The sequence below is a fragment of the Oncorhynchus keta genome, chromosome 20 (genome assembly GCF_023373465.1).
Source record: "Oncorhynchus keta strain PuntledgeMale-10-30-2019 chromosome 20, Oket_V2, whole genome shotgun sequence".
In the NCBI taxonomy this organism is placed as follows: Eukaryota; Metazoa; Chordata; class Actinopteri; order Salmoniformes; family Salmonidae; genus Oncorhynchus; species Oncorhynchus keta.
The window spans coordinates 24,411,247-24,436,524 of NC_068440.1; the positions used below are offsets into that span (position 1 = coordinate 24,411,247).

General features: G+C 45.5%; 1 protein-coding gene across 3 annotated transcripts in view; it reads left to right on the forward strand.

Annotated features, from left to right (window-relative positions):
* The window catches only part of LOC118399580 (rho family-interacting cell polarization regulator 2), a 137,601-nt gene that overhangs the window by 18,521 nt on the left and 93,802 nt on the right, over nt 1–25,278 (forward strand). Inside the window, exon 1 of one of the 3 annotated variants that reach the window (XM_052472471.1) lies at nt 16,552–16,930. The exons of 1 other annotated variant lie outside the window; for it this stretch is intronic. In XM_052472471.1, the coding sequence (XP_052328431.1) occupies nt 16,846–16,930 (85 nt within the window). In that variant the 5' untranslated portion in view covers nt 16,552–16,845. Of the gene's footprint in view, nt 1–16,551; nt 16,931–25,278 lie in introns of those variants that run through there. One more of the 3 variants, XM_052472472.1, reaches the window with a different exon arrangement.

Genomic DNA, 25,278 nt, shown 5'->3' on the forward strand with positions numbered 1-25,278 from the left:
TATTATCGTTGCCGTGGCAACCTGGCACCCACTTCTCAATTATCTGTCATTGTCCTGCTGATAGAAAAAGAGAGAGAACACAGAGAGAGAGAGAGGCTTGGTGTGTTGATAGAGCGGGCAGGATTGAGGGATGAGAGGAGACGGGTAGGTGGGATAGGTTCAACTGCAGCTGTAGGATCTTGATTTGATTATACTGTTGCAGAACTTTCCTGCAATGCAGGAAATGTCAAACCTGTATTGTGTTTGAGGTTTAAAAAGGCTTCTGAAGTTTGCAATTTCCACTTTGACATTTCAGACTTGATTTTCCCTCATTAAATTGTTTTATCAACCCTTACAAAATGTTTCATTAATTATAATTCACATAATATTTCACATTTGCTGTTGCTGCAGAATTATTAAATGAAGATCATACATCTGCAGGTTTAACCCAGAAGGCAATGTTGCCAGTCTCTGACTGCCAGTGCCCTCTCTCTTCAAGTTCACCTTTCATGGTTAGCCTGTTTCTCCAGGGTGGAAAGGAAAGCAGTTGAGATGGATGAAGGATCTGTGCAATAAAGTTGTTATATTTGCACTCTGCTCAAGCTTTCTCATTTCACGTTCCCTCTACTTGATATCTCAATGTGGCATGTGCCTGCGGTGAATACAGTGTTGCACATTCTTGCGCAATGTTGTTTTAGGGCCTAGATATCATAAAGAGAGAGAGAGCTAACCATCAGTGATCTGAATTAGCTTTCCTGGTGCTAGCGCCCGCCCTTGCTAATCAGCTGCATTTCAACACACAGTGACAGGCGACACACTGAACCTTATTGTCACATTGTTAAGGACATATTGCAGAATGCAGGATGCTGAGAAGTCCCATTCAGCAGTCTGAATTACTAATCATTTGTGTCTTTTTAACATGGCACTGAGAGCCATTGTTTAACCCATTCAAAAAAGATCCATTGTACAGCAGAGCGGGTCCCGGTCCGGGGATGATTGTTCACTGCAATTGTGCCTCCGCATTTGCCGGTTTATACTACTGTGTGTGTGTGTGTGTGTGTGTGTGTGTGTGTGTGTGTGTGTGTGTGTGTGTGTGTGTGTGTGTGTGTGTGTGTGTGTGTGTGTGTGTGTGTGTGTGTGTGTGTGTGTGTGTGTGTGTGTGTGTGTGTGTGTGAGAGTGTGAGTGCATACAAGCATGTGCGTTTGTGTTTCTGGAGGCGGGGGTTTTCTCTGTGCTGTTGAAGACAATGTATCCAGTCATTGACATTCACAGGCAGAACAGATACAGGACAAACCAACATGACTCTAGTTTGTATTTACTGAAGCCTACAGCTAACTACAGCCTCTATCTGAAACAAGCTAATTGTTTATTTTCAAAGGCCTCGATCTACCCTATGGTACGGAACACAGTAAGGTTATCTCTGTCTGCTCATGATGATACACTTCTACCCCTGAGTCTGTAATATATGTCATCATTTGCACAGAAAGCATAAATCATTATACAGGAACAAAATACAGTGTGTGTGATATTACAGTGAACAGATGGGGGTGGGATGGTTAGGGAAGAGCAGGCTTATTTATGAGAGAGAGTGTGTGTGTGTGCGTGCTTGTGTGTGTTGTCTGTGTGACTAATGGGTCTCATAATCATCACGTCTGAGGCTCAGGGATAAGGGGAGAGCTGTAACGTTGTCTCCATGTTGTCTCCATGGTGTCTGAATCACCACCACCAATGGCTTCCATTTCAACACCCTCCCTCTCAGTCACTCTTAGGCACTCTAGGCAGAGTTGCTAAACATTTACAAATATAGTCGTGCAAATTCTTCTTCTTCAAAATCACACCAAGACCACTTATTTTTGTTCGTTGTTTTGGATAAATCTGAGATATGAACCTCAGGCAACTGTTTCTGCGGCTTAGCCATCAGAGTGCAGACTGGTATGTGTAGGCCTATTTCCTTCTCTCTCGATCTCTCTCGTTCTCTCTCACTCTCTGGTCGGTCCCCTTGGAGCTGTTCTGTGCTGCCTTGCCCTGCGGTAAACAGTGTGGTAAACAGTTGTAATCTAATAGACTGGTTCTTCAGGCTGCTGCATCACAGCTTCTGTTTCCTCCTGCTTCTTTATAAGTCATGGCCGCAGGGCAGTCAGAGATCACCTGCTGCATCACAGCTCCTGTTTCCTCCTGCTCCTTTATAAGTCATGGCCGCAGGGCAGTCAGAGATCACCTGCTGCATCACAGCTTCTGTTTCCTCCTGCTTCTTTATAAGTCATGGCCGCAGGGCAGTCAGAGATCACCTGCTGCATCACAGCTTCTGTTTCCTCCAGCTTCTTTATAAGTCATGGCCGCAGGGCAGTCAGAGATCACCTGCTGCATCACAGCTTCTGTTTCCTCCTGCTTCTTTATAAGTCATGGCCGCAGGGCAGTCAGAGATCACCTGCTGCATCACAGCTCCTGTTTCCTCCTGCTTCTTTATAAGTCATGGCCGCAGGGCAGTCAGAGATCACCTGCTGCATCACAGCTCCTGTTTCCTCCTGCTTCTTTATAAGTCATGGCCGCTGGGCAGTCAGAGATCACCTGCTGCATCACAGCTCCTGTTTCCTCCTGCTTCTTTATAAGTCATGGCCGCAGGGCAGTCAGAGATCACCTGCTGCATCACAGCTCCTGTTTCCTCCTGCTTCTTTATAAGTCATGGCCGCAGGGCAGTCAGAGATCACCTGCTGCATCACAGCTCCTGTTTCCTCCTGCTTCTTTATAAGTCATGGCCGCAGGGCAGTCAGAGATCACCTGCTGCATCACAGCTCCTGTTTCCTCCTGCTTCTTTATAAGTCATGGCCGCAGGGCAGTCAGAGATCACCTGCTGAATCACAGCTCCTGTTTCCTCCCGATTCTTTATAAGTCATGGCCGCAGGGCAGTCAGAGATCACCTGCTGAATCACAGCTCCTGTTTCCTCCCGATTCTTTATAAGTCATGGCCGCAGGGCAGTCAGAGATCACCTGCTGCATCACAGCTCCTGTTTCCTCCTGCTTCTTTATAAGTCATGGCCGCAGGGCAGTCAGAGATCACCTGCTGCATCACAGCTCCTGTTTCCTCCCGATTCTTTATAAGTCATGGCCGCAGGGCAGTCAGAGATCACCTGCTGCATCACAGCTCCTGTTTCCTCCTGCTTCTTTATAAGTCATGGCCGCAGGTCAGTCAGAGATCACCTGCTGCATCACAGCTCCTGTTTCCTCCTGCTTCTTTACAAGTCATGGCCGCAGGTCAGTCAGAGATCACCTGCTGCATCACAGCTCCTGTTTCCTCCCGATTCTTTATAAGTCATGGCCGCAGGGCAGTCAGAGATCACCTGCTGCATCACAGCTCCTGTTTCCTCCTGCTTCTTTATAAGTCATGGCCGCAGGGCAGTCAGAGATCACCTGCTGCATCACAGCTCCTGTTTCCTCCTGCTTCTTTATAAGTCATGGCCGCAGGGCAGTCAGAGATCACCTGCTGCATCACAGCTCCTGTTTCCTCCTGCTTCTTTATAAGTCATGGCTCAGAGATCACCTGCTGCATCACAGCTCCTGTTTCCTCCTGCTTCTTTATAAGTCATGGCCGCAGGGCAGTCAGAGATCACCTGCTGCATCACAGCTCCTGTTTCCTCCTGCTTCTTTATATCATGGCAGGGCAGTCAGAGATCACCTGCTGCATCACAGCTCCTGTTTCCTCCTGCTTCTTTATAAGTCATGGCCGCTGGGCAGGGCAGTCAGAGATCACCTGCTGCATCACAGCTCCTGTTTCCTCCTGCTTCTTTATAAGTCATGGCCGCAGGGCAGTCAGAGATCACCTGCTGCATCACAGCTCCTGTTTCCTCCTGCTTCTTTATAAGTCATGGCCGCAGGGCAGTCAGAGATCACCTGCTGCATCACAGCTCCTGTTTCCTCCTGCTTCTTTATAAGTCATGGCCGCAGGGCAGTCAGAGATCACCTGCTGCATCACAGCTCCTGTTTCCTCCTGCTTCTTTATAAGTCATGGCCGCAGGGCAGTCAGAGATCACCTGCTGCATCACAGCTCCTGTTTCCTCCTGCTTCTTTATAAGTCATGGCCGCAGGGCAGTCAGAGATCACCTGCTGCATCACAGCTCCTGTTTCCTCCTGCTTCTTTATAAGTCATGGCCGCAGGTCAGTCAGAGATCACCTGCTGCATCACAGCTCCTGTTTCCTCCTGCTTCTTTATAAGTCATGGCCGCAGGGCAGTCAGAGATCACCTGCTGCATCACAGCTCCTGTTTCCTCCTGCTTCTTTATAAGTCATGGCCGCAGGGCAGTCAGAGATCACCTGCTGCATCACAGCTCCTGTTTCCTCCTGCTTCTTTATAAGTCATGGCCGCAGGGCAGTCAGAGATCACCTGCTGCATCACAGCTCCTGTTTCCTCCTGCTTCTTTATAAGTCATGGCCGCAGGGCAGTCAGAGATCACCTGCTGCATCACAGCTCCTGTTTCCTCCTGCTTCTTTACAAGTCATGGCCGCAGGTCAGTCAGAGATCACCTGCTGCATCACAGCTCCTGTTTCCTCCCGATTCTTTATAAGTCATGGCCGCAGGGCAGTCAGAGATCACCTGCTGCATCACAGCTCCTGTTTCCTCCTGCTTCTTTACAAGTCATGGCCGCAGGTCAGTCAGAGATCACCTGCTGCATCACAGCTCCTGTTTCCTCCCGATTCTTTATAAGTCATGGCCGCAGGTCAGTCAGAGATCACCTGCTGCATCACAGCTCCTGTTTCCTCCTGCTTTTTATAAGTCATGGCCGCAGGGCAGTCAGAGATCACCTGCTGCATCACAGCTCCTGTTTCCTCCTGCTTCTTTATAAGTCATGGCCGCAGGGCAGTCAGAGATCACCTGCTGAATCACAGCTCCTGTTTCCTCCCGATTCTTTATAAGTCATGGCCGCAGGGCAGTCAGAGATCACCTGCTGAATCACAGCTCCTGTTTCCTCCCGATTCTTTATAAGTCATGGCCGCAGGGCAGTCAGAGATCACCTGCTGCATCACAGCTCCTGTTTCCTCCTGCTTCTTTATAAGTCATGGCCGCAGGGCAGTCAGAGATCACCTGCTGCATCACAGCTCCTGTTTCCTCCTGCTTCTTTATAAGTCATGGCCGCAGGGCAGTCAGAGATCACCTGCTGCATCACAGCTCCTGTTTCCTCCTGCTTCTTTATAAGTCATGGCCGCAGGGCAGTCAGAGATCACCTGCTGCATCACAGCTCCTGTTTCCTCCTGCTTCTTTATAAGTCATGGCCGCAGGGCAGTCAGAGATCACCTGCTGCATCACAGCTCCTGTTTCCTCCTGCTTCTTTATAAGTCATGGCCGCAGGGCAGTCAGAGATCACCTGCTGCATCACAGCTCCTGTTTCCTCCTGCTTCTTTATAAGTCATGGCCGCAGGGCAGTCAGAGATCACCTGCTGAATCACAGCTCCTGTTTCCTCCCGATTCTTTATAAGTCATGGCCGCAGGGCAGTCAGAGATCACCTGCTGAATCACAGCTCCTGTTTCCCCGATTCTTTATAAGTCATGGCCGCAGGGCAGTCAGAGATCACCTGCTGAATCACAGCTCCTTTATATAAGTCATGGCCGCAGGGCAGTCAGAGATCACCTGCTGCATCACAGCTCCTGTTTCCTCCTGCTTCTTTACAAGTCATGGCCGCAGGTCAGTCAGAGATCACCTGCTGCATCACAGCCTGCTCCCGATTCTTTATAAGTCATGGCCGCAGGGCAGTCAGAGATCACCTGCTGCATCACAGCTCCTGCTTCTTTTTACAAGTCATGGCCGCAGGTCAGTCAGAGATCACCTGCTGCATCACAGCTCCTGTTTCCTCCCGATTCTTTATAAGTCATGGCCGCAGGGCAGTCAGAGATCACCTGCTGCATCACAGCTCCTGTTTCCTCCTGCTTCTTTATAAGTCATGGCCGCAGGGCAGTCAGAGATCACCTGCTGCATCACAGCTCCTGTTTCCTCCTGCTTCTTTATAAGTCATGGCCGCAGGGCAGTCAGAGATCACCTGCTGCATCACAGCTCCTGTTTCCTCCTGCTTCTTTATAAGTCATGGCCGCAGGGCAGTCAGAGATCACCTGCTGCATCACAGCTCCTGTTTCCTCCCGATTCTTTATAAGTCATGGCCGCAGGGCAGTCAGAGATCACCTGCTGCATCACAGCTCCTGTTTCCTCCCGATTCTTTATAAGTCATGGCCGCAGGGCAGTCAGAGATCACCTGCTGCATCACAGCTCCTGTTTCCTCCTGCTTTTTATAAGTCATGGCCGCAGGGCAGTCAGAGATCACCTGCTGCATCACAGCTCCTGTTTCCTCCTGCTTCTTTATAAGTCATGGCCGCAGGGCAGTCAGAGATCACCTGCTGCATCACAGCTCCTGTTTCCTCCTGCTTCTTTATAAGTCATGGCCGCAGGGCAGTCAGAGATTACCTGCTGCATCACAGCTCCTGTTTCCTCCTGCTTCTTTATAAGTCATTGGGCATCAGAGATCACCTGCTGCATCCCAGCTTCTGTTTCCTCCTGCTTCTTTATAAGTCAGGGCAGTCAGAGATCACCTGCTGCATCACAGCTCCTGTTTCTCCTGCTTCTTTATAAGTCATGGCAGGGCAGTCAGAGATCACCTGCTGCATCACAGCTCCTGTTTCTCCTGCTTTATAAGTCATGGCCGCAGGGCAGTCAGAGATCACCTGCTGCATCACAGCTCCTGTTTCCTCCTGCTTCTTTATAAGTCATCACCTCAGCACCTGCTGCATCACAGCTCCTGTTTCCTCCTGCTTCTTTATAAGTCATGGCCGCAGGGCAGTCAGAGATCACCTGCTGCATCACAGCTCCTGTTTCCTCCTGCTTCTTTATAAGTCATGGCCGCAGGGCAGTCAGAGATCACCTGCTGCATCACAGCTCCTGTTTCCTCCTGCTTCTTTATAAGTCATGGCCGCAGGGCAGTCAGAGATCACCTGCTGCATCACAGCTCCTGTTTCCTCCTGCTTCTTTATAAGTCATGGCAGGGCAGTCACACCTGCTCATCACAGCTCCTGCTCCTCCTGCTTCTTTATAAGTCATGGCCGCAGGGCAGTCAGAGATCACCTGCTGCATCACAGCTCCTGTTTCCTCCTGCTTCTTTATAAGTCATGGCCGCAGGGCAGTCAGAGATCACCTGCTGCATCACAGCTCCTGTTTCCTCCTGTTCCTTTATAAGTCATGGCCGCAGGGCAGTCAGAGATCACCTGCTGCATCACAGCTCCTGTTTCCTCCTGCTTCTTTATAAGTCATGGCCGCAGGGCAGTCAGAGATCACCTGCTGCATCACAGCTCCTGTTTCCTCCTGCTTCTTTATAAGTCATGGCCGCAGGGCAGTCAGAGATCACCTGCTGCATCACAGCTCCTGTTTCCTCCTGCTTCTTTATAAGTCATGGCCGCAGGGCAGTCAGAGATCACCTGCTGCATCACAGCTCCTGTTTCCTCCTGCTTCTTTATAAGTCATGGCCGCAGGGCAGTCAGAGATCACCTGCTGCATCACAGCTCCTGTTTCCTCCTGTTCCTTTATAAGTCAGTCTCTGACTGCCGCAGGGGGCCAGTCCCCTACTGATACGAAACTGCACACAGATTTCAACATACGTACACACGCACACACCCACACACTCTCTCTCTTTTTATCTCTCTCCCTCTCCCCCTCTATCTCCTTTTCTCATTACCCCTCTATCCCGCTCTCATTCCACCTCTCTCTCTCCACCCTCTCATCATTCATGGTTTGACAAGTCAATCCTATGACTCTTGCCAAATTAGTGCAATTATTTGGTGCATCTATTTCTGGTCTCTTATTTGGAACATGTTTTACTTCCTAATACGGTAGCTGTTATAATAGCTTTTCTATGTGCTTCGCTTGTCTGGACTGGCCTCTCTGATAATGAGTTTGTCATCAGGTCTGTTCCCTCTCTGATAATGAGTTTGTCATCAGGTCTGTTCTCTCTCTGATAATGAGTTTGTCGTCAGGTCTGTTCCCTCTCTGATAATGAGTTTGTCGTCAGGTCTGTTCCCTCTCTGATAATGAGTTTGTCGTCAGGTCTGTTCCCTCTGATAATGAGTTTGTCGTCAGGTCTGTTCTCTCTCTGATAATGAGTTTGTCGTCAGGTCTGTTCCCTCTCTGATAATGAGTTTGTCATCAGGTCTGCTCCCTCTGATAATGAGTTTGTTGTCAGGTCTGTTCCCTCTCTGATAATGAGTTTGTCGTCAGGTCTGTTCCCTCTCTGATAATGAGTTTGTCGTCAGGTCTGTTCCCTCTGATAATGAGTTTGTCATCAGGTCTGCTCCCTCTGATAATGAGTTTGTTGTCAGGTCTGTTCCCTCTCTGATAATGAGTTTGTTGTCAGGTCTGTTCCCTCTCTGATAATGAGTTTGTCGTCAGGTCTGTTCCCTCTGATAATGAGTTTGTCGTCAGGTCTGTTCCCTCTGATAATGAGTTTGTCGTCAGGTCTGTTCCCTCTGATAATGAGTTTGTCGTCAGGTCTGTTCCCTCTCTGATAATGAGTTTGTCGTCAGGTCTGTTCTCTCTCTGATAATGAGTTTGTCGTCAGGTCTGTTCCCTCTCTGATAATGAGTTTGTCGTCAGGTCTGTTCCCTCTCTGATAATGAGTTTGTCGTCAGGTCTGTTCTCTCTCTGATAATGAGTTTGTCGTCAGGTCTGTTCCCTCTCTGATAATGAGTTTGTCGTCAGGTCTGTTCCCTCTCTGATAATGAGTTTGTCGTCAGGTCTGTTCCCTCTCTGATAATGAGTTTGTCGTCAGGTCTGTTCTCTCTCTGATAATGAGTTTGTCGTCAGGTCTGTTCCCTCTCTGATAATGAGTTTGTCGTCAGGTCTGTTCCCTCTGATAATGAGTTTGTTGTCAGGTCTGTTCCCTCTCTGATAATGAGTTTGTTGTCAGGTCTGTTCCCTCTCTGATAATGAGTTTGTTGTCAGGTCTGTTCCCTCTCTGATAATGAGTTTGTTGTCAGGTCTGTTCTCTCTCTGATAATGAGTTTGTTGTCAGGTCTGCTCCCTCTGATAATGAGTTTGTCGTCAGGTCTGCTCCCTCTGATAATTCATTTGTCGTCAGGTCTGCTCCCTCTGATAATGAGTTTGTCGTCAGGTCTGCGCCCTCTGATAATGAGTTTGTCGTCAGGTCTGTTCCCTCTGATAATGAGTTTGTCGTCAGGTCTGTTCCCTCTGATAATGAGTTTGTCGTCAGGTCTGCTCCCTCTCTGATAATGAGTTTGTCGTCAGGTCTGTTCCCTCTGATAATGAGTTTGTCGTCAGGTCTGTTCCCTCTGATAATGAGTTTGCTGTCAGGTCTGTTCCCTCTCTGATAATGAGTTTGTCGTCAGGTCTGCTCCCTCTGATAATGAGTTTGTTGTCAGGTCTGCTCCCTCTGATAATGAGCTTGTCATCAGGTCTGTTCCCTCTCTGATAATGAGTTTGTCATCAGTTCTGTTCCCTCTCTGATAATGAGTTTGTCGTCAGGTCTGCTCCCTCTGATAATGAGTTTGTTGTCAGGTCTGCTCCCTCTGATAATGAGCTTGTCATCAGGTCTGTTCCCTCTCTGATAATGAGTTTGTCGTCAGGTCTGTTCCCTCTGATAATGAGTTTGCTGTCAGGTCTGCTCCCTCTGATAATGAGTTTGTCATCAGTTCTGTTCCCTCTCTGATAATGAGTTTGTCGTCAGGTCTGCTCCCTCTGATAATGAGTTTGTTGTCAGGTCTGCTCCCTCTGATAATGAGTTTGTCGTCAGGTCTGTTCCCTCTCTGATAATGAGTTTGTTGTCAGGTCTGTTCCCTCTGATAATGAGTTTGTTGTCAGGTCTGTTCCCCCTGATAATGAGTTTGTTGTCAGGTCTGTTCCCTCTCTGATAATGAGTTTGTTGTCAGGTCTGTTCCCTCTCTGATAATGAGTTTGTTGTCAGGTCTGTTCCCTCTGATAATGAGTTTGTTGTCAGGTCTGTTCCCTCTCTGATAATGAGTTTGTTGTCAGGTCTGTTCCCCCTGATAATGAGTTTGTTGTCAGGTCTGTTCCCTCTGATAATGAGTTTGTTGTCAGGTCTGTTCCCTCTCTGATAATGAGTTTGTTGTCAGGTCTGTTCCCTCTCTGATAATGAGTTTGTTGTCAGGTCTGTTCCCTCTGATAATGAGTTTGTTGTCAGGTCTGTTCCCCCTGGTAATGAGTTTGTTGTCAGGTCTGTTCCCTCTGATAATGAGATTGTTGTCAGGTCTGTTCCCTCTCTGATAATGAGTTTGTTGTCAGGTCTGTTCCCTCTCTGATAATGAGTTTGTCGTCAGGTCTGCGCCCTCTGATAATGAGTTTGTCGTCAGGTCTGTTCCCTCTGATAATGAGTTTGTCGTCAGGTCTGTTCCCTCTGATAATGAGTTTGTCGTCAGGTCTGCTCCCTCTCTGATAATGAGTTTGTCGTCAGGTCTGTTCCCTCTGATAATGAGTTTGTCGTCAGGTCTGTTCCCTCTGATAATGAGTTTGCTGTCAGGTCTGCTCCCTCTGATAATGAGTTTGTCATCAGTTCTGTTCCCTCTCTGATAATGAGTTTGTCGTCAGGTCTGCTCCCTCTGATAATGAGTTTGTTGTCAGGTCTGCTCCCTCTGATAATGAGCTTGTCATCAGGTCTGTTCCCTCTCTGATAATGAGTTTGTCATCAGTTCTGTTCCCTCTCTGATAATGAGTTTGTCGTCAGGTCTGCTCCCTCTGATAATGAGTTTGTTGTCAGGTCTGCTCCCTCTGATAATGAGCTTGTCATCAGGTCTGTTCCCTCTCTGATAATGAGTTTGTCATCAGTTCTGTTCCCTCTCTGATTATGAGTTTGTCGTCAGGTCTGCTCCCTCTGATAATGAGTTTGTTGTCAGGTCTGCTCCCTCTGATAATGAGTTTGTTGTCAGGTCTGCTCCCTCTGATAATGAGCTTGTCATCAGGTCTGTTCCCTCTCTGATAATGAGTTTGTTGTCAGGTCTGTTCTCTCTCTGATAATGAGTTTGTCGTCAGGTCTGCTCCCTCTGATAATGAGCTTGTCATCAGGTCTGCTCCCTCTCTGATAATGAGTTTGTCGTCAGGTCTGTTCCCTCTGATAATGAGTTTGTCGTCAGGTCTGTTCCCTCTGATAATGAGTTTGCTGTCAGGTCTGCTCCCTCTGATAATGAGTTTGTCATCAGTTCTGTTCCCTCTCTGATAATGAGTTTGTCGTCAGGTCTGCTCCCTCTGATAATGAGTTTGTTGTCAGGTCTGCTCCCTCTGATAATGAGTTTGTCGTCAGGTCTGTTCCCTCTCTGATAATGAGTTTGTTGTCAGGTCTGTTCCCTCTGATAATGAGTTTGTTGTCAGGTCTGTTCCCCCTGATAATGAGTTTGTTGTCAGGTCTGTTCCCTCTCTGATAATGAGTTTGTTGTCAGGTCTGTTCCCTCTCTGATAATGAGTTTGTTGTCAGGTCTGTTCCCTTTGATAATGAGTTTGTTGTCAGGTCTGTTCCCTCTCTGATAATGAGTTTGCTGTCAGGTCTGCTCCCTCTGATAATTAGTTTGTCGTCAGGTCTGCTCCCTCTGATAATGCGTTTGTCATCAGGTCTGTTCCCTCTCTGATAATGAGTTTGTTGTCAGGTCTGTTCTCTCTGATAATGAGTTTGTCATCAGTTCTGTTCTCTGTTCATAATGAGTTTGTCGTCAGGTCTGTTCCCTCTCTGATAATGAGTTTGTTGTCAGGTCTGTTCCCTGATAATGAGTTTGTTGTCAGGTCTGTTCCCTCTCTGATAATGAGTTTGTTGTCAGGTCTGTTCCCTCTCTGATAATCAGTTTGTTGTCAGGTCTGTTCCCCCTCTCTGATAATGAGTCTGATAATGAGTTTGTTGTCAGGTCTGTTCCCTCTCAGGTCTGTTCCCTCTGATAATGAGTTTGTTGTCAGGTCTGTTCCTCTGATAATGAGTTTGTTGTCAGGTCAGGTCTGTTCCCTCTGATAATGAGTTTGTTGTCAGGTCTGTTCCTCTCTGATAATGAGTTTGTTGTCAGGTCTGTTCCCTCTCTGATAATGAGTTTGTTGTCAGGTCTGTTCCTCTGATAATGAGTTTGTTGTCAGGTCTGTTCCCTCTCTGATAATGAGTTTGTCGTCAGGTCTGTTCCCTCTGATAATGAGTTTGTTGTCAGGTCTGTTCCCCTGATAATGAGTTTGTTGTCAGGTCTGTTCCCTCTGATAATGAGTTTGTTGTCTGTTCCCTCTCTGATAATGAGTTTGTTGTCAGGTCTGTTCCCTCTGATAATGAGTTTGTTGTCAGTCAGGTCTGCTCCCTCTGATAATGAGTTTGTCATCAGGTCTGTTCCCTCTGATAATGAGTTTGTTGTCAGGTCTGTTCCCTCTCTGATAATGAGTTTGTTGTCAGGTCTGTTCCCTCTCTGATAATGAGTTTGTTGTCAGGTCTGTTCCCTCTCTGATAATGAGTTTGTTGTCAGGTCTGTTCCCTCTGATAATGAGTTTGTCGTCAGGTCTGTTCTCTCTCTGATAATGAGTTTGTTGTCAGGTCTGTTCCCTCTGATAATGAGTTTGTCGTCAGGTCTGTTCCCTCTCTGATAATGAGTTTGTTGTCAGGTCTGTTCCCTCTCTGATAATGAGTTTGTTGTCAGGTCTGTTCCCTCTGATAATGAGTTTGTCGTCAGGTCTGTTCCCTCTCTGATAATGAGTTTGTTGTCAGGTCTGTTCCCTCTGATAATGAGTTTGTCGTCAGGTCTGTTCCCTCTCTGATAATGAGTTTGTCATCAGGTCTGTTCTCTCTCTGATAATGAGTTTGTTGTCAGGTCTGTTCCCTCTCTGATAATGAGTTTGTTGTCAGGTCTGTTCCCTCTGATAATGAGTTTGTCGTCCGGTCTGTTCCCTCTCTGATAATGAGTTTGTCGTCAGGTCTGCTCCCTCTGATAATGAGTTTGTCGTCAGGTCTGTTCCCTCTGATAATGAGTTTGTCGTCAGGTCTGTTCCCTCTCTGATAATGAGTTTGTCATCAGGTCTGTTCTCTCTCTGATAATGAGTTTGTTGTCAGGTCTGTTCCCTCTCTGATAATGAGTTTGTTGTCAGGTCTGTTCCCTCTGATAATGAGTTTGTCATCCGGTCTGTCCCCGCTCTGATAATGAGTTTGTCGTCAGGTCTGCTCCCTCTGATAATGAGTTTGTTGTCAGGTCTGTTCCCTCTGATAATGAGTTTGTCATCAGGTCTGCTCCCTCTGATAATGAGTTTTTCGTCAGGTCTGTTCTCTCTCTGATAATGAGTTTGTCGTCAGGTCTGTTCTCTCTCTGATAATGAGTTTGTCGTCAGGTCTGTTCTCTCTCTGATAATGAGTTTGTCGTCAAGTACATACCAGGGGGATTCAAAGGGAGGTGCACACAACTCCGCTTAGATTAGAGTTTTTTGAGCTTAAAGGTACAGCACAACTCCTCTGAGATTAGAGTTGGAGAGCCTAAAGTTTTTTTTAAATTAATAATATTTTTGGGGTACTTTTACCCCTTTTCCTCCCCAATTGATAGTTACAGTCTTGTCCCATCGCTGCATCTCCCCCAAAGACTCTGGAGATGCGAAGGTCGAGAGCCATGCATCCTCCGAAACATGACCCTGCCAAGTCGCACTGCTTCTTGACACACTGCTCGCTTAACCCGGAAGCCAGTCACACCAATGTGTCGGAGAAAACACCATCCAGCTGGCGACCGGAGTCAGCTTGCAGGCGCCCAGCCCGCCACAAGGAGTCGCTAGAGCGCAATGGGACAAGGAAATCCAGGCCGGACAAACCCTCCCCTAACCCGTATGACACTGGGCCTATTGTACGCCACCTCATGGGTCTCCCGGTCATGGCCGGCTGTGACACAGCCTGGGATCGAATCCACGTCTCTAGTGATGCCTCAAGTACTGTGATGCAGTGCCTTTGACTAATGCACCATTTGGGAGACCCTGGAAAGTGTAAAGTTGCAGCAAAACTCCTCCTAGATTAGAGTTGGAGTTGGAGAGCATACACCCCCTTTTTTTACACTGCTGCTACTCCCTGTTTATTTTCTATGTAAAGTCCCTTTACCCCTACCAACATGTACATACAGTGCATTCGGAAAGTATTCAGACCCCTTGACATTTTCCACATTTTGTAGAAAATGTAGCAAATGTATTCAAACTAAGAAACGGAAATAACTTATTTACATAAGTATTCAGACCCTTTGCTATGAGACTCGAAATTGAGCTCAGGTGCATCCTGTTTCCATTGATCATCCTTGAGATGTTTCTACAAATTGATTGGAGTCCACCTGTGGTATATTCAATTGACTGGACATGATTTGGACAGGCACACACCTGTCTATATTTACATTTACATTTAAGTCATTTAGCAGACGCTCTTATCCAGAGCGACTTACAAATTATAAGGTCCCACAGTTGACTGTGCATGTCAGAGAAAAAACCAAGCCATGAGGTCGAAGGAATTGTAGAGCTCTGAGACAGGATTGTGTCGAGGCACAGATATGGGGAAGGGTACCAAAAATTGTCTGCAGCATTGAAGGTTCCCAAGAACACAGTGGCTTCCATCATTCTTGAATGGAAGAAGTTTGGAACCACCAACTCTTCCTAGAGCTGGCCACCCAGCCAAACATATCAATGGGGGGAGAAGGGCCTTGGTGACCAAGGCCCTTCTGGGTCACCAGGGAGGTGACCAAGAACCTGATGGTCACTCTGACAGAGCTCCAGAGTTCCTCTGTGGAGATGGGAGAACTTTCCAGAAGGACAACCATCTCTGCAGCACTACACCAATCAGGCCTTTATGGTAGTGGCCAGACGGAAGCCACTCCTCATTAATAGGCACATGACAGCCTGCTTGTAATTTGCCAAAAGGCACCTAAAGGACAATATTCTCTGGTCTGATGAAACCAAGATTGAACTCTCTGGCCTGAATGTCAAGCGTCACGTCTGGAGGAAACCTGGCACCATCCTTACGGTGAAGCATGGTGGTGGCAGCATCATGCTGTGGGGATGTTTTTCAGTGGCAGTTTCACCTTCTAACAGGACAATGACCATAAGCACACAGTCAAGACAATGCAGGAGTGGCTTCGGGACAAGTCTCTGAATGTCCTTGAGTGGCACAGCCAGAGCCCGGACTTGAACCCAATCTAACATCACTGGAGAGACCTGAAAATAGCTGTGCTGCGAAGCTCCCCATCCAACCTAACAGAGCTTGAGAGGATCTGCAGAGATGAATGGGAGAAACTCCCCAAATACAGGTGTGCTAAACTTGTAGTGTCAACCCAAGAAAACTTGGGGCTGTAATCGCTGCCAAAGGTGCTTCAACAAAGTACTGAGTAAAGGGTCTGAGTACTTATGTACATGTGATATAATTTTTTGCAAAAAAAATAATGAATAAATATCTAAAATAAAGTTTTTGCTTTGTTATTATGGGGTATTGTGTGTAGATTGAAGAGGGGGGGAATGATTTAATACATTTTTGAATAAGGCTATAACGTTCCAAAATGTGGAAAAAGTCAAGGGGTCTGAAGAAGAACAGGAAGAGGAGTATGAGGAAGAAACTGTGTGCTCGCGTTTAACCCATTCCCTTATGGAGAGGAGGGACACAAGTATAAGCCTCCCAAGCAGGAAGCAGCCATTCCAAGGAAATCAAACTGGAATAGTGGACAGGAAGCAATCATTCCAACAGGACAGGAATGTTGATGAGGGGCTACTACAGTAAAAACCCAGCACACACAATAATGTACCAACAATACTAGTTTATGGACACTGTGTGGGTCTACTAATTTTACTTCTTGACCCTGAGTTTGAGAATGTTAAAGTAGACTTTTTACGTAGGTCTCTGTTTAGGCCTAGATCTGTGTCGCTTCTGCAGTGCATACTGTACGACCTTAGGTAATCACAGCACAGTATCTGTTGATTTGAATATGCATGTTGGAAGTATAATAACATTGCCAGCAGCCACCGCCGCCCGCCCACATCTCTGTGGCCCCTTTAGATGCTGAGGGCCAAGTGAAGAAGTAGAGTTAGCAATCCCATGATCACCTCCGGTGAGCCGTGAGGCAACGACAAGCCGAGACAGACACACACGCACGCACACCTCTGAGTCTGTAATGTACACATACACACACGTACGCACAAGCACACGCACACACTAGAGGCAGAGGGACCTAGCACCTCATGTCCCAGCTGTCCCAAAATAAAGCAGCTAATTATGCCAGCTAATCAGCAGCCACTTGGGCTGACTCACTGAACAGTGCTCCTGCATGTTCAGTGCTCCACACACACACACACACACACACACACACACACACACACACACACACACACACACACACACACACACACACACACACACACACACACACACACACACACACACACACACACACACACACACATACACACAAACACACACAAGTGTACTTGAACTCCAACACTCTCTCTCGATTTCACAAAGGAAATTATGAAATCATTTGTGTTGATGAAACTTGGTTGTGGTAGTCGTGAGGGCTTCCCACACACACTCTCTCACACACTCCCCTCTGTCCGTCAGTCTCCACACACACTCCCGTCCATCCATCCCCACACACACACTCGCCCTGTTGCAGTGTGTGAGTGATCAGTCAGAAGAAGAGCAGCTCACAGTCATTGTCTGCCTGCCTGGCTTCTCTGCTCAGGCTGGATCTGATTCCTGACAGGGAGCGGCCAGCCATCGCCCGGAGCAGGAAGAAGAGGCCACACAACGCTGATTCAATTTTACACTGGAGTCACCCAGAAACAAACCAACCGATCCTTAACCACCCAGAGAAGAAAAATAGAAGGGAAAAAAAGACGAGGGGAAAAGAAGTGATGGCTTTTGCCAACATTGGAGAGGACCAGGATGACCTAAATGAAGTGATGCGTGAGGAGATGGAGGACGTCTTCATCTATGATGGTAGGAGGGATGGGTGGGTGGATGGTTAGAGGGTTGGGTGGGTGGATGGATGGATGGATGGTTAGAGGGATGGGTGGGTGGGTGGGTGGGTGAATGGGTGGGTGGGTTGTGCTACATGGGGTCAAGAGGGTGAGGGAGGCACCATGAAGGAAACAGGTGGAGGGGCATTGGGGCCATGGCTGGGTGGGCACTGTACCTTCTATGATGGTAGGATGGATGGGTGCTCCTGGTGCTTCATAGGGTCAACACACTGGGCTGTAAGGGGTTGAGACTGGCACCATGAAGGGGACAGACGGAGGGGCATTGGGGCCATGGCTGGGTGGGCAGGACACACACTGACGTAGACGTGGTGACTGATGTGGTGAGATCTGTGTATTGTGGAAAAACTAGGTTCAGTTCAGTGTGTCTTTGGGCTGAGGTGACTGTGACAACGTTTTGTTGGATGGTTTCATGCCTGCATGATCATATTGACCAGTGAATAACCAGTAAATGAGAAGTACATTTTTTACGGTTACATAGAGGTTAAAATTGATTGGTTTTGCATAATTCCCTTTCTGCAGTGTCTCTATGCTGCTTGTTTTTTTAGTAGGCAGCAGAGAGAGCCTCAGTCTGCTTGTTTTTTTAGTAGGCAACAGAGAAAGCCTCAGTCTGCTTGTTTTTTTAGTAGGCAGCAGAGAAAGCCTCAGTCTGCTTGTTTTTTTAGTAGGCAGCAGAGAGAGCCTCAGTCTGCTTGTTTTTTTAGTAGGCAGCAGAGAGAGCCTCAGTCTGCTTGTTTTTTTAGTAGGCAGCAGAGAGAGCCTCAGTCTGCTTGTTTTTTTAGTAGGCAGCAGAGAAAGCCTCAGTCTGCTTGTTTTTTTAGTAGGCAGCAGAGAGAGCCTCAGTCTGCTTGTTTTTTTAGTAGGCAGCAGAGAGAGCCTCAGTCTGCTTGTTTTTTTAGTAGGCAGCAGAGAGAGCCTCAGTCTGCTTGTTTTTTTAGTAGGCAGCAGAGAAAGCCTCAGTCTGCTTGTTTTTTTAGTAGGCAGCAGAGAGAGCCTCAGTCTGCTTGTTTTTTTAGTAGGCAGCAGAGAAAGCCTCAGTCTGCTTGTTTTTTTAGTAGGCAGCAGAGAAAGCCTCAGTCTGCTTGTTTTTTTAGTAGGCAGCAGAGAAAGCCTCAGAGTCTGCTTGTTTTTTTAGTAGGCAGCAGAGAGAGCCTCAGTCTGCTTGTTTTTTTAGTAGGCAGCAGAGAAAGCCTCAGAGTCTGCTTGTTTTTTTAGTAGGCAGCAGAGAAAGCCTCAGTCTGCTTGTTTTTTTAGTAGGCAGCAGAGAAAGCCTCAGAGTCTGCTTGTTTTTTTAGTAGGCAGCAGAGAAAGCCTCAGTCTGCTTGTTTTTTTAGTAGGCAGCAGAGAAAGCCTCAGAGTCTGCTTGTTTTTTTAGTAGGCAGCAGAGAAAGCCTCAGAGTCTGCTTGTTTTTTTAGTAGGCAGCAGAGAAAGCCTCAGTCTGCTTGTTTTTTTAGTAGGCAGCAGAGAAAGCCTCAGAGTCTGCTTGTTTTTTTAGTAGGCAGCAGAGAAAGCCTCAGAGTCTGCTTGTTTTTTTAGTAGGCAGCAGAGAAAGCCTCAGAGTCTGCTTGTTTTTTTAGTAGGCAGCAGAGAAAGCCTCAGTCTGCTTGTTTTTTTAGTAGGCAGCAGAGAGAGCCTCAGAGTCTTGTGTGGGTGGTCTTGTATAACTCGCATATGTTTAAACCAAACATTATGTACCACAAGAGAGTATTTTAACTGGTAATTTATTTTACCGTCTTGTTTTTATAAAAACCCAACATAATCACAACATGCATAGAATTTGACTTTCCACTATGATGGTAGGAGAATTGAATTATAAAGTGAATGGGTTTTTTGGACAGTCGTCCAGGGAGAGTAAAACAACTGTACTGACAGCTGGTGAAATGATTTTCTCTTGCTTAAGTCTTCCATCCATTCGATAGGATCCATTCCACTTCAGCTTTCGAAAACTCATATGCAAACTAGTTTACCATTACAATGTTTATTATGGTAATATATAAAAAGGACATTATAATAGTCAGTTCAGTTGCAATAGTATTTTTAGAAGCATACATACAATCCATTATAAACAGCATGCAGGGTACTCGTAGATTCATATTGTGCATTATGTCAGTTCTTTCATGTATGATAATGTCTAGGTTGGTTGAACCACTTTACACGAAATGAAACGAGTCAATGGTAATTTACCTTCTTTCCTTGTGAGCAGAAACACACACACACACGCACGCACACACGCGCGCAAACACGCATACACACACACACGCATTCAGGAGGTAGACTCAGAGTAGACTCTTTCACAATTCACTCTGCAACAGAGCGTCCAATCAGACAGATGCATTTATTCTTGGCTCTCCTCTATTGAAGGTTTCAGTATAGATCGCTTACCGTTTCAATTGAATTGGCTCTTTGGATTTAGGCTCAGATCTATACAGTTTATATGGTAGTATTTTCAATGCGAATAATATTCAAAGATTTTATTAACTTTGCTCTAAATGCAAATTGTATGTGAGAGACTATATTCACTACATAAATGACCATCTTGTCTCCAGGTAGCCTAGTGGGGCGGCAGGTAGCCGCGGTTAGAGCATTGGGCCAGTAACCGAAAGCTTGCTATATCAAATCCCTAGCTGACAAGGTAAAAATCTGTCATTCTGCTCCTGAGCAAGGCAGTTAACCCACTGTTCCCCGGGTGCCGAAGAAGTGGATGTCGATCAAGGCAGCCCCCCACACCTCTCTGATTCAGAGGTGGAAGACTCATTTCAGTTGAATGCATTCAGTTCGGTATACCCTTTCCCATTCTGTAATGATACAGTTACTTACTGGGGTAATGACCATCTTGTTCCCACCATAATGCAACAGTATGCTTACTACCAGAGGTATCGCCCTGTTCTGTCTTATGGGAGAGGGAGAAGGATGGTGAGAGGGAGAGGACAGGGGAGCCTTACAATACAGGAGTGCTCTTACCCCTCTGTGTAAACAAATAATGGATTTATTTGACTCGTCATGCCTAGGCTGCCATAGAGTAAATGATGACTAAGACGGTACTTTTCCCTGCAGTGGTGAGTATGGCAGCAGAACTGTCAGAGTTCAGTACTACTATAGAGGGATAAATAATGAACAGTGGCTCAGAGCTCCCTCTCTCTTTCACTTCTCACTTTCTCTTTCTTTCTTTCTCTCACTCACAGTTTCTCTTGAATTAAAACCCCCCGAACAAACCTGAAAGATGTGCTCCTAAATCAATATTTTATTTCATCAGAGATACAATACAGCTTAACTTTAGAATACAGCTCAACTTTAGAATACAGCTTACAACACAGCTCAACTTTACAATACAGCTTACCATACAGCTCAACTTAACATTGTAAGGTGGGTAGGCTTCTTTATAAGGCTCAACAACAATTGTTGTTGTTATTATTAATATTATTATATTTTCATCCGAACCTAATTTAATCAAAAGAAATGTGTGGATAGGGTCCAGTTTTTATGTGTGTGTGTGTTCCTATGGTGTATGTGCATGTGGGTGGCAGGGTAGCCTAGTGGTTAGAGCGTTGGACTAGTAACCAGAAGGTTGAAAGTTCAAACCCCCGAGCTGACAAGGTACAAATCTGTTGTTCTGCACCTGAACAGGCAGTTAACCCACTGTTCCTAGGCCATCATTGAAAATAAGAGTTTGTTCTTAACTGACTTGCCTAGATAAATAAAGGTCAAATAAATAAAAATAAAAACGGTGTGATTTAAAACTGTACTGTAAGGGGCCAATTAATCAGTGGTAGCTGTCACCATAAAGTGCCTTCAGAAAGTATTCATACCCCTTGACTTATTCCACATTTTGTTGTGTCTGAATTCAAAACAATTTTCTCACCCATCTACCCCATAATGACAACGTTAAAAACATGTTTTAGAAATGTTTGCAAATGTATTGAAAATAATATACAGAAATATCTCATTGACAGTTAAAGTTGGAAGTTTACATACACTTAAGTTTGGAGTCAATAAAACTCATTTTCAACCACTCCACAAATTTCTTGTTAACAAACTATAGTTGTGGCAAGTCGGTTAGGACATCTACTTTGTGCATGACACAAGTCATTTTTCCAAAAATTGTTTACAGACAGATTATTTCACTTCTAATTCACTGTATCACAAGTCCAGTAGGTCAGAAGTTTACATACACTAAGTTGACTGTGCCTTTAAACAGCTTGGACAATTCCAGAAAATGATGTCATGGCTTTAGAAGCTTCTGATAGGCTAATTGATATCATTTGAGTCAATTGGAGGTGTACCTGTGGATGTATTTCAAGGCATACCTTCAAACTCAGTACCTCTTTGCTTGACACCATGGAAAAATCAAAACAAATCAGCCAAGACCTCAGAAAAAAAATTGTAAACCTCCACAAGTCTGGTTCATCCTTGCGAGCAATTTCCAAACGCCTGAAGGTGCCACGTTCATCTGTACAAACAATAGTACGCAAATATAAACACCATGGGACCATGCAGCCGTCATACCACTCAGGAAGGAGATACGTTCTGTCTCCTAGAGATGAACGTACTTTGGTGCGAAAGGTGCAAATCAATCCCAGAACAACAGCAAAGGACCTTGTGAAGATGCTGGAGGAAACAGGTACAAAAGTATCTATGTCCACAGTAAAATGAGTCCTATATCGACATAACCTGAAAGGCCGCTCAGCAAGGAAGAAGCCACTGCTCCAAAACCGCCATAAAAAAGCCAGACTACGGTTTGCAACTGCACATGGGGACAAAGATCACACTTTTTGGAGAAATGTCCTCTCGTCTGATGAAACAAAAATAGAACTGTTTGGCCATAATGATCATCGTTATGTTTGGAGGAAAAAGGGGGAGGCTTGCAAGCCGAAGAACACCATCCCAACCGTGAAGCACGGGGGTGGCAGCATCATGTTGTGGGGGTGCTTTGCTGCAGGAGGGACTGGTGCACTTCACAAAATAGATGACATCATGAGGCAGGAAAATGATGTGGGTATATTGAAGCAACATCTCAAGATATCAAGTTAAAGCTTGGTAACAAATGGGTCTTCCAAATGGACAATGACCCAAAGCATGCTTCCAAAGTTGTGTCAAAATGGCTTAAGGACAACAAAGTCAAGGTATTGTCTAAGCCCTGACCTCAATCCTATAGAAAATGTGTGGGCAGAACTGAAAAAGGTGTGCAAGCAAGGAGGCCTACAAACCTGACTCAGTTACACCAGCTCTGTCAGGAGGAATGGGCCAAAATTCACCCAACTTATTGTGGGAAGCTTGTGGAAGACTACCCAAAACATTTGACCCATATTAAGCAATTTAAAGGTAATGCTACCAAATACCAATTGAGTGTCTGTAAACTTCTGACCCACTGGGAATGTGATGAAAGAAATAAAAGCTGAAATAAATCATTCTCTCTAGTATTATTCTGACATTTCACATTCTTAAAATAAAGTGGTGATCCTAACTGACCAAAGACAAGGACTGTTTACTTGGATTAAATGTCAGGAGTTATGAAAACTGAATTTAAATGTATTTGGCTAAGGTGTATGTAAACTTCCGACTTGATTCACACCCCTTTTCTATGACACTCCAAGTTGAGCTCAGGTGCATCCAATTTCCTTTGATCATCCTTGAGATGTCACTGCAACTTGATTGGAGTCCACCTGTGGCTATTTTGTTAGACTTCAGTGCGGCTTTTGACATTATCCATCAGAGTCTGGTGCTGGAAAAACATACACTATCGTTCAAATGTTTGGGGACACTTAGAATTGTCCTTGTTTTTGGAAGAAAAGCACATTTTTGGTCCATTAAAATAACTTAAAATTGATCAGAAATACAGTGCAGACATTGTTAATGTTGTAAATGACTATTGTAGCTGAAAACGGATGATTTTTAATGGAATATCTACATAGGTGTACAGAGGCCTATTATCAGCAACCATCACTCCTGTGTTCCAATGGCACGTTGTGTTAGCTAATCCAAGTTTATCATTTTAAATGGCTAATTGATCATTGGAAAACCCTTTTTCAATTACATTAGCACAGCTAAAAACTGTTGTCCTGATTAAAGAAGGTTCTTTTGCCCATCTTTATCTTTTATTTTTATTGGCCAGTCTGAGATATGGCATTGTCTTTGCAACTCTGCCTGAACCACCAGAGGTCTCTTCACAGTCCCCAAGTTCAGAACAGACTATGGGAGGCACACAGTACTACATAGAGCCATGACTACATGGAACTCTATTCCACATCAAGTAACTCATGCAAGCAGTAAAATTAGATTTAAAAACAGATACAAATACACCTTATGGACCAGCGGGGACTGTGAAGCAACACAAACATAGGCACAGACACATGCATACACACACATGATAACAGGCACTCTACACACTTACACATGGATTTTGTGTTGTGAATTTGTGGTAGTAGAGTAGGGGTCTGAGGGTCTTGGCAGCAGCTAATGGGAATCCATAATAAATACAAATACAAATTAAATTGTAAAGTCCCACAGTTGACAGTGCATGTCAGAACAGAAATGATACCATGAAGTCCAAGGAACTGTTTGTAGATCTCCGAGAGAGAATTGTGAGGAGGCATATATCTGGGGAATAGTATAAAACTATTTCTAGTGTTAAAAGTTTCCAAGAGCACAGTGGTCTCCATCATTGGCAAATTGAGAAAAAAAATGGAACGACCCTAACTCTGCCTAGAGCTGGCTATCCGACCAAACTGAGCAACCGTGCCAGAAGGTCCTTGGTCAAGGAGGTGACCAAGAACCCAATGACTACACTGACAGAACTGAGACGGGAAAACCATCTCTACAGCACTTCACCAATCTGGGCTTTATGGGAGAGTGGTCCAGATGGAAGCCACTCCTGAGAAAAAGGCCCATGACAGCACGCCAGGAGTTTGCAAAAAGGCATGTGAAAGACGCTGAGAGCATAAGGCAAAAGATTCTGTGGTCTGATGAGACAAAAACTGAACTCTTTGGCCTGAATGTAAAGCGATATGTCTTGAGAAAACCAGGCACAGCTCATCACCTGTCTAACATCATCTCTACCTTGAAACATGGTGGTGGCAGCATAATGCTATTTGGATTACTTTCTGTGGTAGGGACTGGGAGATTAGTAAGGATAGAGGGAACAAGGAATGGTGCCAAATACATGTAAATCAATGATGAGAACCTGCTTAAGATGAGAACCTGCTTTAAGATTTATGTTCCAATAGGACAATGACCTCAAGCATACAGCCAAAGCAACACTGGAATGACTTCAGAACAAGAATGTGAAAGTCCTTGAGTGGCCCTGACAAAGTCCAGACTTGAATCCCATTGAACATCTGTGGAAGGACTTGAAGATTGCTGATGGTGGCCCCTCCCAATCTAATTTAACATCTTTTGAGAAAATCTGTTACGACGAATGGGAGAAAATCCCCAAATCTAGATGTGCAAAGCTGATACAGACATAACCAAGGCATATCAAAGCTGATACAGACATAACCAAGGCATATCAAAGCTGATACAGACATAACCAAGGCATATCAAAGCTGATACAGACATAACCAAGGCATATCAAAGCTGATACAGACATAACCAAGGCATATCAAAGCTGATACAGACATAACCAAGGCATATCAAAGCTGATACAGACATAACCAAGGCATATCAAAGCTGATACAGACATAACCAAGGCATATCAAAGCTGATACAGACATAACCAAGGCTTATCAAAGCTGTGATTGCTGCTAAATATGCTTCTACAAAGTATTGACTCAGGGGTGTGATTACTTACAGTATGTAAATTAGATATTTATATATTTAATTTTCAATAAATGTGCAAACGCACAAAGCTTGTTTTCACTTTGTCATTATGGGGTATTGTGTGTAGATGGGTTAGAAGAAGATTCAGGCTGAATTCAATGTAGAAAATGTGGACTGATCAAGGAGTATGAATACTTTCTGAAGGCACTGTAAAATAAAAAATAAAAAGGCATCAGCACAACAGCGCAATTGTGACTAAAATAACACACAATGGAGGCCTTTCTCTTTGTTTCTTTGAGTGAGCTTCATAGGTTATTCAAAGGACTAGCTGCCTGTGAGAAGGCTGAGGAAAGTGTTGAGCCTGTATGTCCCAAAGAGCCATGGTTGTGAGTTCTGACCGGAAATGATGTAACCGAGAAGGGGTACGAGGTGGACCGAGATGAAGAGCTAGTGTTAGCAGGGGTGGAGAGTTTAAATAAATCAGTGTTTGGGTAACTGGGTCAAGAGGGGCAGAAAACCCAAAGAAAGGTACCACTTCAGTAAGAGGAGGGAAGTTT